Source organism: Ctenopharyngodon idella, chromosome 17 (assembly GCF_019924925.1).
Source record: "Ctenopharyngodon idella isolate HZGC_01 chromosome 17, HZGC01, whole genome shotgun sequence".
In the NCBI taxonomy this organism is placed as follows: Eukaryota; Metazoa; Chordata; class Actinopteri; order Cypriniformes; family Xenocyprididae; genus Ctenopharyngodon; species Ctenopharyngodon idella.
This window is the reverse complement of record NC_067236.1, coordinates 5,009,402-5,027,474: the sequence shown is the minus strand read 5'-3', so window position 1 is coordinate 5,027,474 and position 18,073 is coordinate 5,009,402. Positions and strand designations below refer to the sequence as shown.

At 37.0% G+C, this 18,073-nt stretch overlaps 3 protein-coding genes across 4 annotated transcripts; all 3 read right to left on the bottom strand.

Annotated features, from left to right (window-relative positions):
- Positions 1 to 1,178: 1,178 nt before the first annotated feature.
- On the bottom strand, positions 1,179 to 7,206 carry hmgcl (3-hydroxy-3-methylglutaryl-CoA lyase). Its single transcript, XM_051869412.1, is given in 9 exon segments — positions 1,179 to 2,203; positions 4,194 to 4,319; positions 4,508 to 4,576; positions 4,578 to 4,761; positions 5,525 to 5,673; positions 6,054 to 6,149; positions 6,270 to 6,377; positions 6,859 to 6,942; positions 7,050 to 7,206. Coding segments are annotated over 9 exon segments (1,017 nt in total). The 5' UTR covers positions 7,149 to 7,206; the 3' UTR covers positions 1,179 to 2,101.
- A 283-nt stretch (positions 7,207 to 7,489) lies between these two features.
- zbtb8a (zinc finger and BTB domain containing 8A) lies at positions 7,490 to 12,548 on the bottom strand. The gene is made up of 4 exons (XM_051869408.1): positions 12,215 to 12,548; positions 10,452 to 11,287; positions 8,661 to 8,830; positions 7,490 to 8,412 (listed from the first exon to the last, which is right to left on the bottom strand). Exons 1-4 carry the CDS (start codon positions 12,277 to 12,279, stop codon positions 8,092 to 8,094), a joined length of 1,392 nt encoding a protein of 463 aa, XP_051725368.1. The 5' UTR covers positions 12,280 to 12,548; the 3' UTR covers positions 7,490 to 8,091.
- Positions 12,549 to 12,671: 123 nt separating this feature from the next.
- gale (UDP-galactose-4-epimerase) lies at positions 12,672 to 18,055 on the bottom strand. Of its 2 annotated transcripts, none has more exons than XM_051869409.1 (11): positions 17,894 to 18,055; positions 17,357 to 17,486; positions 15,982 to 16,097; positions 15,762 to 15,875; positions 15,420 to 15,596; positions 15,237 to 15,350; positions 14,367 to 14,433; positions 13,504 to 13,589; positions 13,337 to 13,414; positions 13,052 to 13,166; positions 12,672 to 12,948 (listed from the first exon to the last, which is right to left on the bottom strand). In XM_051869409.1, the coding sequence occupies exons 2-11, from the start codon at positions 17,475 to 17,477 to the stop codon at positions 12,884 to 12,886; spliced, it is 1,053 nt and encodes a 350-aa protein (XP_051725369.1). In that variant the 5' UTR covers positions 17,478 to 17,486; positions 17,894 to 18,055; the 3' UTR covers positions 12,672 to 12,883. The 2 variants fall into 2 exon arrangements, with proteins under 2 accessions (XP_051725369.1, XP_051725371.1); XM_051869411.1 differs by having other exon boundaries at positions 15,982 to 16,094.
- Positions 18,056 to 18,073: the final 18 nt, after the last annotated feature.

Genomic DNA, 18,073 nt, shown 5'->3' with positions numbered 1-18,073 from the left:
ATGTTTAGGGTCAGTAAGTCTTTAAAAAAAAAAGAAATTAATACTTTTATTCACCAAGGATGCATTAAACTGATTAAAAGTGACAGTAAAGACATTTATGACGTTACAAAATATTTCAAATAAATGCTGCTCTTTTGAATGTTTTAAAAATGATCATGATTTCCTCTGAAATGTTAATATTAAAATAATATTATTTTTGACATTGATTAGAAGAAATGAGCATCAAATCAGCATTTTAAAATGATTTCTGAAGGATCATGTGACACTGAAGACTGGAGTTACGATGCTGAAAATTCAGCTTTGTCATCACAGGAATAAATTACATTTTAAAATATATTCAAATATAAAAGTTATTTGAAATTGTAATAATATTTCACAATAGTACTGGTTTTTATATTTTTGATCAATTAATTGCAGTCTTGGTGAACATAATACACTTAATTGAAATTCTTACCACCCCAAACTTGAATGGTAATGCAAATAATTCTTTGTACATGTTTCCTTTCAGTTTGTTTAGACTGTTTTAAAAACTTGTAGCCAGAATCTTGGATCAAAATGTCTGGAACATGTTATAATGCCTACTCAATGTATAAGTACCTTTATAATGAATGTTTGGACATGAACTGCATCACATATATATATATTTTTTCAGTTTGTTTAATAAAGAGATATTAATATATAAAGAACTTTGTTTTTATAAAAGAATTCTTCAGAGTAATCACAAATTTCATTCACCAGACATCACTTCCTGATGAAAGTACAAAAACTAATTGTACAAGTTTCACAGCTGAATAACTCGTCAAACTGTAGTCGTGTATGAACTGTAAAATGTTTTTGAGTGTAGGTGCAGGATGTCCAAAAAAAAAAAAAAAAAAAAAAAATGCGTACATGTGTTGTTGATCCAGTTCATCAGCCTTCAACATATAAATAGAAGAACTTTGTGTAACAGAGACTATTACTTTCCTCTTGGCAGGTAGATTCCAGTTTTGCTTGTTACAGATGTAAAAACAGTTCAGCGGTCAGTCTGACCAGTTTTCTAGTCTAAAGATAAGTTGAGCACTTTGCATAATGACTCATAAATTCACTTTTTTCATGATATTGTCTTTAATCATTATAATTCATAATCTCTTATTAAACACCATACAAACTGAAGATAAAAAACTGTTAAAGTGAGGGAAAAAAAAAAAAAAAAAAAAAAAAAAAAAAAACTCAACAATGTCAGTTAACAACACAAAGAGAAACAAACTTTCACCCACAAGACAGTGTTTCAACAATAAATTAAAAGAAAATCTACAGGCATTTAACAAATGTGCCGAGCTTGCTTGCCAGTAACAAACACACTGCTTATATAAAGAGATTTTCCTTGAATTATCTTCCTCAAACTATTAAAAGTTTTTTCCTGGAGAGGAACAAAATTCACCAGTGATCAGTTATCAAAATGGTGCATTAATTCCTTTCCGTGAGTTTTGTTGGGTTTGTTATGACTACCATTGTTGTAATGCCTTTTACTGATAATGACAGACACTTCCTTTTAAAATGGGCCAAACTGGCACACGCAGACACATACCCGGGGATAAAACTGTGTGACGCCCAATTCTGTGAGACATTAGTAATAATACATACATTAGTAATGTGATGCAGTATAACCAGCAAATCATTTGCATCTGTATGTGATTAATAATATTCTGCAAAGTCAAATTATGTCCTTCTCTAGAATTTGTTGTCTTTAGGCATCATAAATTGATCTTACTTCACCAGTACATAACATATTTAATTAACTTATTAGAAATGAACATATTACTCTATATTTATTGATTATCAGTTATCAAGGCACAAGAGAACAATTTGAGTCTGTCTGGTTGTGAATATTAGGCGATATGAGTTCACGATCGTCCTTTTCACCACCAGACTAATTCCTGCATTCACAGTAGAGAATGAATGTGCTCATCCCCAGAGTCCAGCTCCACTGCGATTAGAGATATTTATTAGATATAAATATGCTGTAAATTAAGAGGCTTCACTGCATACTAACGGATAAGATTGTGTGACCTCCACAAGAGTGAAACCAGGCCCCACGATCACTAACAACAGAAAGAAGACTTCAGAGCTTGCAGGAGGCCTGAGCTACTTTTGAATTTGTCCTTCTGTTGAGTGAATGACAGATGTACGAACCAGCGTCCAACAGTTTGGGCAGGTCCACTCCCTGAAACACAGAAACAACAGCTTAAACGGGTGGTATAATTGTAGATTTTTTTTTTTTTTTTTACCCAGAGGTTCACTTATAAATGCAAGCAAAGATTTTTTTGTGGCATAAAATTTTGCTTACAGTACAACTGAGGTTCATAAGTTTGTGGTGGCCAGTAAGGTTTTTTTTTTTTTTCAATTCATACTTTTATTCAGCAAGGATGCATTAAATTCATCAAAAGTGACAGTAATGATTTCTATTTGAAATAAATGCTGAAAGCCTGAATAAACCTGAAAAAAACAAAACAAAAAAAACATATCATGGTTTCCACAAAAATATTACAGAGAACAACTGTTTTCAACACTGATAATAAATGTTTCTTTAATTTAATTTCTGAAGGATCATGTGACTCTGAAAGCTGGATGCTGAAAATTCAGCTTTGACATCACAGCAATAAATTAAATTTTATAATGTATTCAAATAGAAAAGATAATAGTTCTTTTCAAACTGCAATAATATTTCACAATATTACTGCTTTTATTGTATTTTGATAAAATAAATGCAGCCTTGGTGAGCATAAGAGACCTCTTTCAAAAACATAAAAACTTACGGACACCAAACTTTTGATTGGTGGCATAATTTACAAAAAGCCCCAAATGAGAAGATGCGCCATCAACCAGCAAAACCAGTCATTAGGTGTGACATCACCTATCAAAACCAAGTTGTTTTGGGTAGGGCTAGTAAGAGGAAGCATTTACACACCAGAACTTTCAAAAAGAAAAATCCAGACTGCAGTAATAATTGACTGAGGCCCTGTTTACACCTGGTATTAAGATTTTGGTCGACCGGATCACAAGTGGACGACGCTAAATACAGGTGTAAATGGGGTCTAAAAAGTTGAGCTTGTCCACTTTCGACCACTTCCAAAGGTAGATGCTCATTTGGTCGAATACATTCGAACAGCCACTAAAGACCACCTACTGACCTAATGCTTAAACATTATGGGAAGCGTGGTAGCCATACGGGATTTAAACTTCGTCGGCTGAAGACCCAAGTTTGGTTTGAAGACGAAAAACGTACCAAGCACAATGTTCTCTTACCATTCCTGATTTCTAACATGTACTCAGAGCATTCGGCGTTGAAAATTGTGTGAGCTTATTTTGTCCATTAGATTGAACGATCTGATAAAGCTCATATTTTTACCTGCCCATAGACCCTCCCCTCAAAGAAATCAGGACAGAAGTGGTTGAAAGTGGACAAAAGAGAGAGACAAGTTTCACAGACAAGGCTTAATCTAGTCCTAGACTAAAGTGCATGTTTGAGCTGTTTTAACTAATAGAAACTTGTACTGACATATCTTAAAATATGTCTTAACTTGACACGAGAGACATAAAGGAGGAACTTCGCCTATTAATAAAAACCCATGGGTAAGTCTTGAGTGACCCAGTCTGCACCTAGTGAAGACGACTTGGTCATGTCTTGATTTGAAGTTTTGGAAGATACTTCTCTTTAAACTAGGGTTTATTTCATACAGTTTATTATTTTTATTTTCATCCTATTCTTTCTGACACTTGTTAGTGATGTATAAGTTAATTACAGGTCTAAAATCAGAAGGTGGTATTTGACAGTCAGATATTTCCAGGTGAAGCGCATCCCTGGCAGCCATGTCCGCTCTCTCATAACCAGTCAGTCCAATGTGACTTGGAACCCAGCAAAAGATAATATTAAAGTTTTCCTTCTTTAGAAGATCTAATTTAGTTAAAATTTCGACAATTATGGGGTGATCAGTCTTTACGAATTCGAAGTGCCTGAAGGCAAGATCTTGAATCAGAGGCAATTAAAAAGTTCCGTTCTTGACCCTTCTCCGGGGCCCTAGTGTAAACAGGAATGTATCTCCCTCGTCTACTTGTGATCCGACCGAACAAAACACATCTTAATACCAGGTGTAAATAGGGCCTGAGAGAATAAATAGATCTTTAAAACACAGACACAGTCGAGTTGGACTTACAGTATGGATTCCCAGTCCGTGCAGCATATAGACCACATCTTCAGTTGCAACATTCCCAGAAGCCCCCTGGGCATAAGGGCAGCCGCCTAGCCCTGCAACGGATGAGTCCACGACACTTACCCCATTCTAGAATAGAGCACAGGGGGAAAAAAAAAATGTTGTTTTTCAAACATAGCTGCTCATTTTAAGAATGTGAAAAATGACAAGGTCAGAATGCACAATATGTACGCAAAGAACCGGTCTCGTTAGACAATAAAACAAGACAAATATAGCAAAAAATATCAGTCATGACAGACAGGCCCCGACTCACACACCTGTAACGCCACAAGTATGTTAGCGAGTGCTTGTCCGTAAGTGTCATGACAGTGAACTGCTAAAGCCTTCCACGGGAACCTCTTTCTTCACAGCATTCAACATCTCCGTCATGCCACCCGGAGTGCCTACTCCGATGGTATCGCCAAGTGAAATCTCATAGCACCCCATGGAATACAGTCGCTTAGCAACCTCTGCCACTTTGTTTGGCGATACCTTCCCTTCATATGGACAACCCAGCACACATGACACATAGCTAGGAAAAACAGAGCAAAAGAGGACAATAAGAGCACAGTAACTTTAAAGTCTGCACACTGAGTTATGGAAAAATCTAAAAAAAAATAACTAATGCTGGGTACACACCACAAGATAATCAGGCTGATTTTGGGCCGATTTCTCCCCTTCCGACAATCCTAGCTAATGTCCCGATTATCTTGATGGTTCTACAGATTATCTTATCAGATTTTCCTGTGGTGTAAGGTGCCCTGTGACTGAATCTGCTCGGAAAAACGTCAGATGCGCCCCGATCGCGAATCGTAACTATTCAACATCCTGATGTGCGGGGGGAACCCCGAAGACAAACATGCGCACGCTTAGAGATTATCACGTGAAACAAAACAATATCCAATCAGAAAGCGAACTGACAGAAGTCGGAAGCATAACAAACGCAGTCATGGCGCAGCACAAAGTTAAATGGATTTGGACAGCAGGGATGCAGGGATGCATTTCTTCCTGCTTATCGTCCATCATGTTTATTCTGAAGTCTCTTGAGAAGAAGAGATTTCCCATGTTTACAGTTCACAGTCGGGACTCTGGTTGAAAATCTGCTTGTGTGTGGTGTGCTGTGTTTGTCACATCATGGTACACCACACACTATAGGAACAAAACGGTTAAATCTAGGATTTTTTTGTCCTCATATTTGTGGTCTCTTACATTTTGAAAATCTTATAAGTTTTCAAAAATCTTTTAGTGCGTACCCAGCATAAGAAACTTAAATGCGCAATCCAGGGTTGCCTTACCCTCTCACAGGAACTCCCTCTTGTTTGGCTGCTCTCACCACCTCCTCAAAGCGCACAAGACTCTCATCCACTGAACAGTTTATGTTCTTCTTACTGAAAAGCTCTGATGCAGCACCAAATATTGCCACCTCTTTAGCACCAGCCTTCACCTGAGATTAAAAAAAAAAATTCTGTGTCACAAGATCCTTCAGAAATCATCCTAATATGCTGATTTGGTGCTCAAGAAAAATTTTGTATTATTATTATCATCATCAATGTTTTAAACGGTTGTGCTGAATAATATTTTTGTAGAAACCATGATACATTTTTTCCAGGATTTCCAGTGAAAACAGAAAGCTCAAAAGAACATTTATTTGAAATAAAATGTTTTGTAACAATATAAAAATCTTTGTCATTTTTGATCAATTTAATGCATCATTGCTGAATAACAGCATTAATTCTATGAAATCTTACTGACCGGTATCATTTGAATGGTATAAACATATGTAGTATAGCATTAGCACATGACAGTCTGTTGTTATTCACTCACAGCAGCCTGGAATCCCTTCAGATTAGGTGTTAGAACGGGGTAATTCACGCCAGGTTTCTTGTGGAGACCACGTATCACTTCCTCCTGATCAGCCATCTGCCAATCAAATGCAGCCAAACTTCAATGTTTACATCAAAGATGAATTGTATGTTGTGAAGGTCTATTAATGAAATGTTTGCATGCCTCAGTAGTGTGTGCTGTAGTGCTGTATCTCACCTGAGGGACCCATTTTGGTGATACAAAACTTGTGGCCTCAATGACAGGAAGTCCCGCCTCAGAGAGCATATCGATCAGACGGATCTTCACTTCAGTGGGAACAATGGTCTGATGGATGCAGAGTTTAACAGAAATTATATAGCTCCTCCATTTCACATTACAGGGTTCCCAGAACTTCTCACACTAATACATTTCCATGATTTTTTCTCTTTTCCATCATTTTCAATGACTTGAAAAAATGTATAGACAAAAATAAATATATATATACACACACACACACACACATACAAAGAATTTATATCAGAAGAAATTTATTAGAATTGAGCATAAATAGACATTTCTATTTTTATGCCTTTTATGCCTATATTAATATTAAAGGCAAACTGAATTTTTTACACTTAACTATACCTTAGTTAAGTACTTAAATGCCATGATATTTGCAGGACTGACAGTACCTTCCGAAATCAAGTTTTACATTGAGTCACCAAAGTTGACAGTTGGCAAACTCAAAACAGAAGTGTTCAACCACATTGAACAATGACTGGCTGGATTTTGATACAGGTTGATTCAGAAACAGAAAGACGTTCACCTTCTCATTCTGAAGTCCATCTCGGGGTCCAACCTCAACAATCTTTACCCTCTCTGGGAATGAGTGAGTGGCAGACACACTGACCTGTCAAATCACACACAAAAAAATTGACAAACATACACATGCACTCAAAAGGGCAAATACAAACAATATAACATCGACACATTCAGACTTGCGCACAAAACACTTACGGATCTGAGCACGACGGCAGCAAAAGAGTGCAGAGCGGGTCGGTGAACCCGAATACAAGCGAGCGGACCAGGACCAACTCTCATCACAAGCGCCGCCATCTTCACACGCCCCCAATAGTCCTGACGTCATAATGTGCGATTTGAATTTAGATCTCGCGATAATACGAGATCAGATTTCGAGAGGCTTGTCTGCACCAGAGCCGTTATTTTATTACTGTTTTCTAGCCGTTATTTTATTATTGTTTTTTAGCCGTTATTTTATTGTTTTTTTATTACGGTTTTTCTGCTCTAAACCAATCAGAATCATCACGAGCTAAATGTTTTCGTTTGCCCAAAAAGTAAAAAATACCAAGGGTTTTTGTTAATTGATAGCAAATCGCACATTTATTTGCGTTTTATTCTGGTTAAATGTAAATGATGATTCTTACACACACTGCATCTGTATAAAATATATTTCTTTAGTCTAAATAATCAAAATAACAAATAATTTTCATGTCAAAATAAGACAAATGGTAATGATTTCCAGAGTGAAACATAAACACATACATTCATTCATACAATATTTTATTTAGACAATGTTTAAGTTGAACCTGTGACTGATAATAAACATAACTTGTTGCGATTTAAATAAATAAATGAGTCTGTTACACATCACACAAAGTAGGTCACGTGGACTCCATGCAGCATAGTATATAAAATGATAAATATAAACCTTGCATTAACTAAAGTTTGAAAGTTTTTTTTTTTTTTTTTAAATTACTGAAAAATCCCATTGTATCAGCCTTGGATCTAAATTAAATTACCACATTGTCATTTTGCCCATAAATGCCTTTTAGAAATAAACTAAATATACTTTAAATTACAGAAATATACTTGTACTTTTATAAAAGCAGTTATATTTTAAATACTTTACATTTTTAATGAGAAAGTGTTTTTATTTGTACAAAAACGCACAATCATTATGAAATTATAATAGATGTCAAACTGTCAAGAAGACAGCTATTACCCATTTCCCCCCTAACGCACAATGACAAAAATATCATCATTTTCCACTGGCTTCCTCGTCACTGTCCTCCACTTCCTGGATTATGAGATCCGCTCCAGAATCTTCCGCGAGGTCATCGTCGTCCATGACCCATGTAATTTGCCTGTTCTCGCTCATGTCCTCTTCCACACTCAACAACAGGCCTTCCTTCTCCTCATTTCCATCAGTCCCATCTGTGATTAACTCACTGTAGCCGCTCTCCTGAATGCAAACGTCGCACAGCCTGTATTTGCGGGTTCCCTCGCTTACCACTCGCCCATTGACTTCGGTTACATGGCGTTTGCACTTCCTGCACACCAGCTTACGGGCCTGATGAATCTGTGTAACACAAGTGTTAAAAAGGAGAGGGATGTTTTAGATCTCACATCAATATCGTTTTTCTTTTGTTTAACAGACTGAAAAACATATACAATTATATATAATCGTATCTATTACATTTGACTAAATCCATCCCTGACTTAATATGATCACATATGATGAATTAATGACCAACAGTAGCATGTGGATGTCCAGCCTGTGGAGGTGTTAATGGACCGGACATGTGTGAAGCTGAGTGTGTTTCTCACCGTCTCAAAATGGCTGCGCAGGTGTTCCAGGCGAGTGAAACGTTTGCTGCAGGCCTGACAGGGATACGGACGCTCACCTGTGTGACAGCGGAGATGACGCTTCAAGTCTGCCTTCCTCTTTACTGTGTGCGTGCAGAACGGACATTTGTAACGCATAGAGGGAGTGGAATCTGAGACAGAGACAGAGAGAAAGAGGAAGATCCCTTTCATGTATCACCACACCAAATAACTATTTGAAAGCCTATTTAAAAAAACATCTTTTGTTTACCCAGAGAGTCCCGAAACATTGCATAATACAGATATAGAGAAAGAATCAGGGGCAAAATGTATGATAAAGGCCTAAAGGAGAAATGTTTTGCATTTTAAACTTCTGTTCAAGTTTTAGCTGTTGATTAAAACCTTGAATGGCTCCTAATTACAAAACAGATTTGAGCAACAAGAACATAGAAAATGTCTTAGCTCTTTCACAGTGGGAGGCAGAGCAAGTAAAAAAACACTTTATATTTATGTTAAATAGAAAAGAATAAAATAGAATTTATATTTAACTTTTGAGTTCTCTAAGATTATTTTTCAATGTTTTTAAAGTAAGTCTCTTATGCTCACCAAGGCTGCATTTATTTAATACAAAATACAGTAAAAACAGTAATATTGTGAAAGGTGATATCAGGTAAAATGGGCCATTTAAGGTTTGGGGGTCCCAGCCCCTCTGGAATTTAGAGCCAATGACTGCAAAGGATTTCAAACTGTTGTCATAACTGTGCTTGACAAGTAACAGGTGATTTGATTAGTTTATGGTTGTTATGGTGGGCGGGGCAATAATTCAAATCAAGACTGCACCAGAAAGCTGCATGATAAGTAGCCTGGCATACCAAATCTAACTAAACTATTATAAGGATGATAAATCTATAAAAAAAACAAACATGCACATAAAAAAACTATGCATACTATCTGTCTTGATGGCATCCATCAGAAATAATGCTGTTAGTTTGGTATATGAACATATTTTTTAGAAAAATGATGTTTTTCTTGGCGGCCCAATTTACCTTAACCCACTGAGGTAAAATGGGCCACATGGTTTCAGCTAAAATGGGCCATCCTCTGTGTCACTCACAAACACACATACACATGTGTGTGTGTGTGTGTGTGTGTGTGTGTGTGTGTGTGTGTGTTATGTGTTATGTGGCTGTATAAGCAATTGTGTTTTAAAATTAAAATTGATGATAAATTACTATTTCGCTTTGCAGTTTGACTGGCCCATTTTACCTGAAACTGCTCATGCAAACAAAGTTGGCACAGCTGATGTTTCAAGAACTGTAGGGGCCTAAATAATTATATTTTATTACATAATTTCAACACAAAATTATCAAAAACAGTCATTATTAATCATAAAAATACATGAAAAAGGCATATATGGTATTGTATTATTGTCCCAAGCGATTTACCAAAAAGTGGCCCAATTTAGCTGATATCACCCTATTACTACAATTTAAAAGGTTCACAGTTTATATTTGAATATATTTTAACATGTAATTTATTCCTGTGATGGCAAAGCTGAATTTTCAGCATCATTACTCCAGTCATGAGTGTCACGTGATCCTTCAGAAATCATACTAATATGCCGATTTGATGCTCAAGAAACATTTCTTATTATCAATGCTGAAAACAGTTGTGCTGCTTAATATTTGATAAATATAAAGTTCTTAGTAACAATGTAAAGTTTTTACTGTCATGCTTGATTAATTTAATGCATCCTTGCTGAATAAAACTTTTAAACGGCAGTGTAGTGCTTACCTTTATTAAACACCCCAACTACTCCAACAATCGACGGAAGGTTGGCGTACAGCTCGTCCGCTTTCTGAGAGCAGTGTGATACCACCCCCTGCAGGTCAATGAGAGAAGTGTCTTCTGTTACCAAGCGACTGGTGGCGGTTCTTTTCCTGCTTCCTCTTCTCCTGCGTTCAGGGAGCACAGAGCTGTACTGCTCCTCCTCCATTTGTGCCTCCAGGCTGGACTGTGGAGGAGAGTTCTGCTGAAGCCCTGAAGGCTGCGGGCTGGTTCCTCTGAAGTCTTCCTGTGGCTGTTCATCCTCTTGTTGATCCCAGAGTCTGGTCTGAGAGCTCATGCTTACGTCACACATGTTGGACGGCTCGATGACGTTTTCACGTCTATCCTGAAGCGGACTGTTGTCCGACAGACACAAATACCGATTCTCATCGTCCTCTTTTGCACTGATCTCAAGGAAAGATTTAATGAATGCCTTGCAGTAGGAAATGACGTCATTCATCTGCAGGTAGCTGGCTGCTGACATCACTTCTATTACATTAGAGCTGTTGAGCTCCAGCTGACCAGAGTAAATAAAGTCCAGGATGATGGCGAATATATCAGGGCTGAAGACATCAAAAGAAGCACTTACAGACTCCTGAGTGTCTTTAGCTCCCTGAGACAGCAACATCCTGAAATATCCACTGCTGCCGTACAGGACATTGCGGTGTGCACGGAAAATCTGACCCTCAACCAGCACGTTGCAGTCGCAGAACAGCTCCTGCTGCCGCTGCTGGTCCAGCTGTTTTAGCAAACAGCTCTGGTGAATGGCTGACATATCTGCACTGGTCCATTTGTGAACGGGCCTGGAAAAAAGTGAGAACTTAAAATCTTTTTTATCCAAAAAAAAAAAAAAAAAATAGTAGCCTAATAGTTTTGTGTGCTTTGTGTGACGTAATGGCAGAGATTTGATTTCGCAAGGAGGCAGTTAAACTCCGCCTACTGTTCTCTGATTGGACTACACACCTGTCGATCATGTACATTCGCTGTGGAAGGGGCAACACCCGACTTTGCGCATCGGGTAACGAGGGAGAGAAGCAGGGAGAGAAAAAAAGAGGAAATACAGAAAGAGGGAGAGAAGACGAGAAACGCGGGTTTAACACTTACGTAAAAACCGTGAAATAAAGTAAATAAAGAACCATTAGGGGACGTTCTTGCTGTTAAATCTCTCCATCATTCTCGCCTCGCGGCAAGCGCACACAAATACCAAAACTGGGTTACGCTGCAAGACATATATAAATAAATAAATAACCAACCCAATTAATATAAAGCAATAGAAGCCGTAGCAACAGAGAAAACGCTCGAAAAGTAGCATAAATTATAAGATTAAAGTGCTCTGCGCCCTTTATGTGTACAACGCCCGCCGAAAAAAAGTAATACCTGAGATAACGCGCACACACACGCCTGTAATTCACGAAAAGCCATTTAAACATTAGCCAGACATGGCATTTGTTACATTACGAATTAAACCTGTCAGATAAGGAGATAGAGGCAGTGGGGTGGTTTCTGACGGGAGCCCTGTCGTCCGTGGAGAGCCGCCCACCGAACCGACCTCGGACTGGATTTTAAAACGCAAAACACCCGGCTTTGCAACACCGTCGACCTTTTTTCATATTTCGGATCACCTGAGCTCGGACGACCCGCAGGTTGACGCCGAGCCTCGTGCTGGTCCCCTTCGCCCACCCTCTTTACCCGGGCACCGTTTCCCCCAGTCTCCTAAACATAATACTCACAGATGCCCCGCGTCACCCGCACTCCGATACGGTCGACATGTCCCACTTTCACAAACCATCTCCATTTCTCTGTCTACTTTGGATGTATTTCTCCAGCTTTTGTTATCAGGGCGAACTGCTTTCACTTCCTGCTTTGCCCGAAAGACCGAAACCCGTTTGTGCTGGAAAAACGTTTTGCTGACGTGGGTGTCCGGAGCGCCCGGGACCGGAGAACCGCTTAAAGCACACGCGCCCCCGTACAGCAAAACCAATACATTTACAGCTTCTGGCCTTGAAAATGAATAAATGTCCCATTTTATTTATTTTTTAGCACTTATGTTGACCCTCTCGTCTCATAGGAAACAGCGCCATTGATTTGACAGGGAATGTTCATTTCATACACTCGAGTTTAAGATGTTTTATTGATGTTTTATTAAAATACCCCCCACCCCCCAAAAAAAGACATCAGAACAATCAGTGAAATGCTGAAAAAAATATTTTAATGCAAGTGAGGTTACATAAAAATTGTTTACATTAAAAATCATTAGCTTAGAGTCAGGTGTCTTGTAATAATGATTTTACATATAATTATTAAAAATGAAAGACTTCATGGTCCCACTTTGGCTTTGTTTTTTTGCCATGAGTGCAATTCCCTTATTTTCATAAGAAACAGTCTGCATTCATCCAGTTTCAAGGCAGTGTTCCATTACTGAATCCCGTGGGATTCTGGGATTGCCAGCGCCATAGATCCTCACCTGTGTGATTAGATAAAACAGTCAGAATAATCATGAGCTGCCAGCTGCACACCCATCTATTTATGCAAACTGCATAATAAAAATGATTTCAGTTTACACTTACACATCCTCTCTAGGCCAAATTCAGCCTTCCAGCCCAGCTCTTTCTCCGCCAAACTTGGATCTGCATAGCAAGAGGCCACATCCCCACTCCGCCGAGGGGCAATCTGATAGGCAATCTGGGACCACAGGAAAAATACTGTCATTGAAAAAATATTTGAAAAAAATATTGGATCCCAAACAAAATATTGGGATCCCAAAACAACAAACATCACAATGCGATATATATATGCATATTTAAATTGTGTATACTGTATGTGCTTTGAACCACAGCAGGTTTACCCCTCACCTTTCGACCTGAAGCTTTTTCCATGGCATTCACCATCTGTAGCACCGAGTAGCCTGTACCTGTGCCAAGGTTATAAACCTACACAGAGACCAGATCAGAACGGAAAACTGAGAAAAAATAGGTTGTGAAAAACTGCATACATCAAAGAGGAAGAAAAAATGTCGTACTTTACACCCACCGCCGTCCTTCAGTTTCCTGACGGCAGCAATGTGCCCCTTTGCCAAGTCAACAACATGGATGTAGTCTCTCACACCTAGCCAGGAAGAATGAATCGGTGTTATTATCTTTACTGAAAATTAAAACTAAAAGAAAAGTTTTTTGTTAGCTAGAATAAAAGCCAACATAACTGGAAAAAAACAGAAACTAAACTAAATTTTCATGACTACAAAGCAAACTAAAAATAAACTAACATAACATGTGATGCCACTGACTGAATAGGAGAAACATTAGAAACTGCTGAGAATTTTTAATTCATTCCTTTTTTTTTTTTTTTTTTTTTTTAAATGATACCAGTTAGCACAAACTTAGACAGCCCTAAAATACTAAAATTATAATAAAAACTGAAACTAGAAATTAGACAGCTCTGAAAAAAAAACCCTAAACTAAAGCCAGTGTTATTTTAGTATTATTTATATACTGTTATAGTATTTATTAAAATTTTTAAATAGCTTTCATTTTTATATTTTCAGTTTCATTTAAATTTTTGAAATATTTCTATTTACCTTTAATTTTTTTTATCTCAGTTTTAGTAATTTTAGTACTTCAACTTAAAAACATTTTTCTTTCAGTTAAATGACAAGGGAACTTTTCTAAATTTCATTTCAGTTTAAGTTTTTCATCTAATATTTATATTTTATTTCAGCTTTATTTAAATTAATTCAATTAACAACACATAATATATATATATGAATAAAAAAAGAAATGAAATAAAAACCTAATTAAAAACTCAAAAGTAATAAAACTCCAGAAATTAATAAATAAGAGAGCAGTTAAGACAAAAATAACATGCTGAAAACCATCTCTCATTAACCTGTTCCATCAGGTGTGTTGTAGTCATTTCCAAACACATTCAGATGTTTTCGTCTGCCAATAGCAACCTGCCATATAAAGTGAGAAAGAACAACATCCTTTACAATGCACACAGACACACATGTGGTGTTTCTAAACCTTAAAGGGTTAGTTCACCCAAAAATGAAAATTCTGTAATTAATTACTCACCCTCATGTCGTTCCAAACCCGTAAGACTTTCGTTCATCTTCAGAACACAAATTAAGATATTTTTTATGAAATCCGAGAGCTTCAAAAAGTTCATAAAGAGATTGTAAAACTAATCCATATGAATTGAGCGGTTTAGTCCAAACTTTCTGAAGAGACTCGATCGCTTTACATGATGAACAGATTTAATTTAGGCTTTTATTCACAGATAAACGAACATAAACAGAAGCTCAACCGAACCTGAATGACCCGCGAGAATAAACCGGAAGCTCAAACGTGCTGCGTAGCACACAAAAATGAACCTCATTGGTTCTCGCACATCAAACGAACATGCTTAAGTTTCCGTTTACACAACTGATGTGTGTGTTGATGAATGTTTATGTGTGAATATAAGCCTAAATTAAATCTATTAATCATATAAAGTGATCTAGTCTCTTCAGAAAATTTGGACTAAACTGCCCAATTCATATGGATTAGTTTTACAATCTCTTTATGAACTTTTTGAAGCATCAAAATTTCAATTGTGTAGGCAGTCTATGGAGGGACAGAAAGCTCTCAGATTTCATCTAAAAGATCTTCATTCGCGTTCCGACAATGAACGAAAGTCTTACGGGTTTGGAACGACACGAGGGTGAGAATTTTCATTTTTGTGTGAATTAACCCTTTAAGTGCTCAGACAGGTTACCTGGGCAACATAAGGTAGAAGGTTGTTTGGGATTCCCTGTGGATCTTCACCAATCTGTCCTGAGATATGAGCACCAATGGGATTGAAGTACCTGAGCAGCACAGCATTCCAGTCCTGCAAGACATTTTATCAGTCACACACCTGCCACACACACGCAAGCGTCATAACAGAGTGGTAAACTACCTTCTCTGCCGTGCACTGGTCCCTGATCATTTCCTCGATGAAGTACTTGGTCTTGCCGTAGGGGTTTGTGCAGCCACCCACTGGATGCTGCTCATCAATGGGGAGTTTCTGCGGGTCTCCATAGACGGTGGCAGAACTGCTGAATACCAGATTGCGCACCCCATGAGACTGCATCACCTGATTCAGACACAGCCAGTAAGGCATTCCTTAAGACAAAGCACTAACATGCACAAACAACCTCCTAACTGTACTAAACCTGCATTTCAAGAATCAGATTCATATGGACACTCCAAAAAAATGATCAATGCATAAGGACAATCCATGCAATGACACTTGTCTTACCTCCAGCAGATTGATGGTTCCTGTGAGATTGACTCTGTAGTATCTTAAAGGCTGTTCTACTGATTCACCCACAGCTTTTAGTCCTGCAAAGTGCATCACTGCATAGAAGGAGTGCTGAAACACAGAGAGCAGAGAGAAAATATGTTATATTCATATGTTTAGAAATTAGTTGATTGATCAGAGAGTCAAGAAAATACAAACAGTCGGTGTTTATTTTTACCATTTTAAATATTTTCTCCAGTCCAGGTTTATCCAGAAGGTCCAGCTCATGGAACTCAATCTGAGTATTCAGAAACTTCTCTATCCTCCGCAGGCTCTCTGGAACATCACCCTCTCCTCAACAAAACACACATCCACAAAGAATGACAGGCATTAAAAAAAAAATACATGAGAAAATACTGTCAGCTACCTAAACCAAATATTTTTTATTTTTAAATTATAATCTTATATATAAATATTTAATATTATAAATAAGGAAATATGTTAAAGATTTATTATTATAATAAAATATTTAAATTAATATATATATATATATATATATACACACACACACACACACACACTACCAATCAAAAGTTTGGAAAATTACTATTTTTAATGTTTTTGAACAAAGTCTCTTATGCTCATTAAGGCTGCATTTATTTCATAATAAATACAGAAAAAAAAAACAGTAATATTGTGAAATATTATTACAATTTAAAATTATGGTTTTCTATTTTAATATACTTTAAAATATAATTTATTTATGTGATGCAAAGCTGAATTGTCAGCATCATTACTCCAGTCTTCAGTGTCACATGATCCTTCAGAAATCATTGTAATATGCTGATTTATTATCAATGTTGGAAACAGTTGTGCTGCTTAATATTATTTTAGAACCTGTGATACTTTTTCAGGATTCTTTGAGGAATAAAAAGTTAAAAAATATCAGCATTTATTTAAAATAGAAATCTTTTGTAATATACACTACGTTCAAAAGTTTGGGGTCAGTAATTTTTTTTTTGAAAGAAATTAATACTTTTATTCAGCACGGATGTGTTAAATTGATAAAAAGTGATAGTAAAGATTTATATTGTTAGAAAAGATTTGTATTTTGAATAAATGCTGTTCTTTTTAGCCTTTTATTCATCAATGAATCCTGAAAAAAGTATCACAGGTTCCAAAAAAAATATTAAACAACACAACTGTTTTCAACATTGATAATAACTGAGTATCAAATCAGCATATTACAATGATTTTTGAAGGATCATGTGACACTGAAGACTGAAGTAATGATGCTGAAAATTCAGCTTTGCATCAAAGAAATAAATTATATTTTAAAGTATATTAAAATAGAAAACCATAATTTTAAATTGTAATAATATTTCACAATATTATTGTTTTTTCTGTATTTTAATGAAATAAATGCAGCCTTAATGAGCATAAGAGACTTTAAAAATATTTAAAAACATTAAAAATAGTAATGTTTCCAAACTTTTGACTGGATATATTCCACACAAGGGCTCGCTGTGTGTGCAGGATCTTTCTGAGTCTCTTTGTAATGCAGTGTGTTCAGGATACCACCAAGGACCTTCTGCAGTTTATTTGTGATTTACCTCTGACAGCATTACTGAAGTTATCGATGACCACGGGGTGATAACCAGCCTCTATGAGCTCCACAACACAGTGGCTGCCAATGTATCCACCTCCTCCTGTCACTAAGATCTTCTGACGCATGTTGACAGCCTTCAGCACAGACAGAAAGATAGACACACAAAAGTGAATTCATGTAATTACTGTATCATTGTTAACAGGTATGTGGGTGTGTCCTTTCCTTATTCAACATGAACGTGCACTACGTGGCTCTACCGTCACCAGCAGCATCCTGTTTCACTGTATATGAATGGAGCTCTTTCATTCATTCATTAATGGGGATCACAGCATTTAAACCTCACTAAAATTCCCTTAACGTTCAAGAGATCAAATTAGTTCAAATCAGCCTGAAAACACTGTTATACACTGACTGCACTGATTATAGTAAGACTTTACAAGTCACCTGACTGAAGGAAGAAAGTAAGATCTCTGATCTCTCAGGACAAAACAAACAATATAATACAATAAAACTGCTCACATTCAGATCTGTTTACACTCACCGTGCTGATGAATGCGGATCAGTGAGGGTTACTGGAGAACACGCAGATGACAGCCAGTACAGTGACAGGAGGGCAGAGTTTACCGAGTCTGTTTGGTTTATTCATTCTTGCTTCCTGGTTTCAGGGATACGTGGAAGTGTGTGAAGCCGCTAATGTATGTGCTGCGTAATTCACTTTCAA

Bases quoted from the DNA above. Each gene is read 5' to 3' on its own strand.
- zbtb8a (XM_051869408.1), bottom strand. From the start codon at position 12,279: ATGGAGATGGTTTGTGAAAGTGGGACATGTCGACCGTATCGGAGTGCG. The intron at 11,288-12,214 runs GTGAGTATTATG...ACTTTTTTCCAG, and splicing joins GCGGGTGACGCGGGGCATCT to GCCCGTTCACAAATGGACCA. The intron at 8,413-8,660 runs GTGAGAAACACA...TGTGTTACACAG, and splicing joins TGCGCAGCCATTTTGAGACG to ATTCATCAGGCCCGTAAGCT.
- gale (XM_051869409.1), bottom strand. From the start codon at position 17,477: ATGCGTCAGAAGATCTTAGTGACAGGAGGAGGTGGATACATTGGCAGC. The intron at 16,098-17,356 runs GTAAATCACAAA...TGTTTTGTTGAG, and splicing joins CTTCAGTAATGCTGTCAGAG to GAGAGGGTGATGTTCCAGAG. The intron at 13,415-13,503 runs GTACGACATTTT...GTCTCTGTGTAG, and splicing joins AGGACGGCGGTGGGTGTAAA to GTTTATAACCTTGGCACAGG.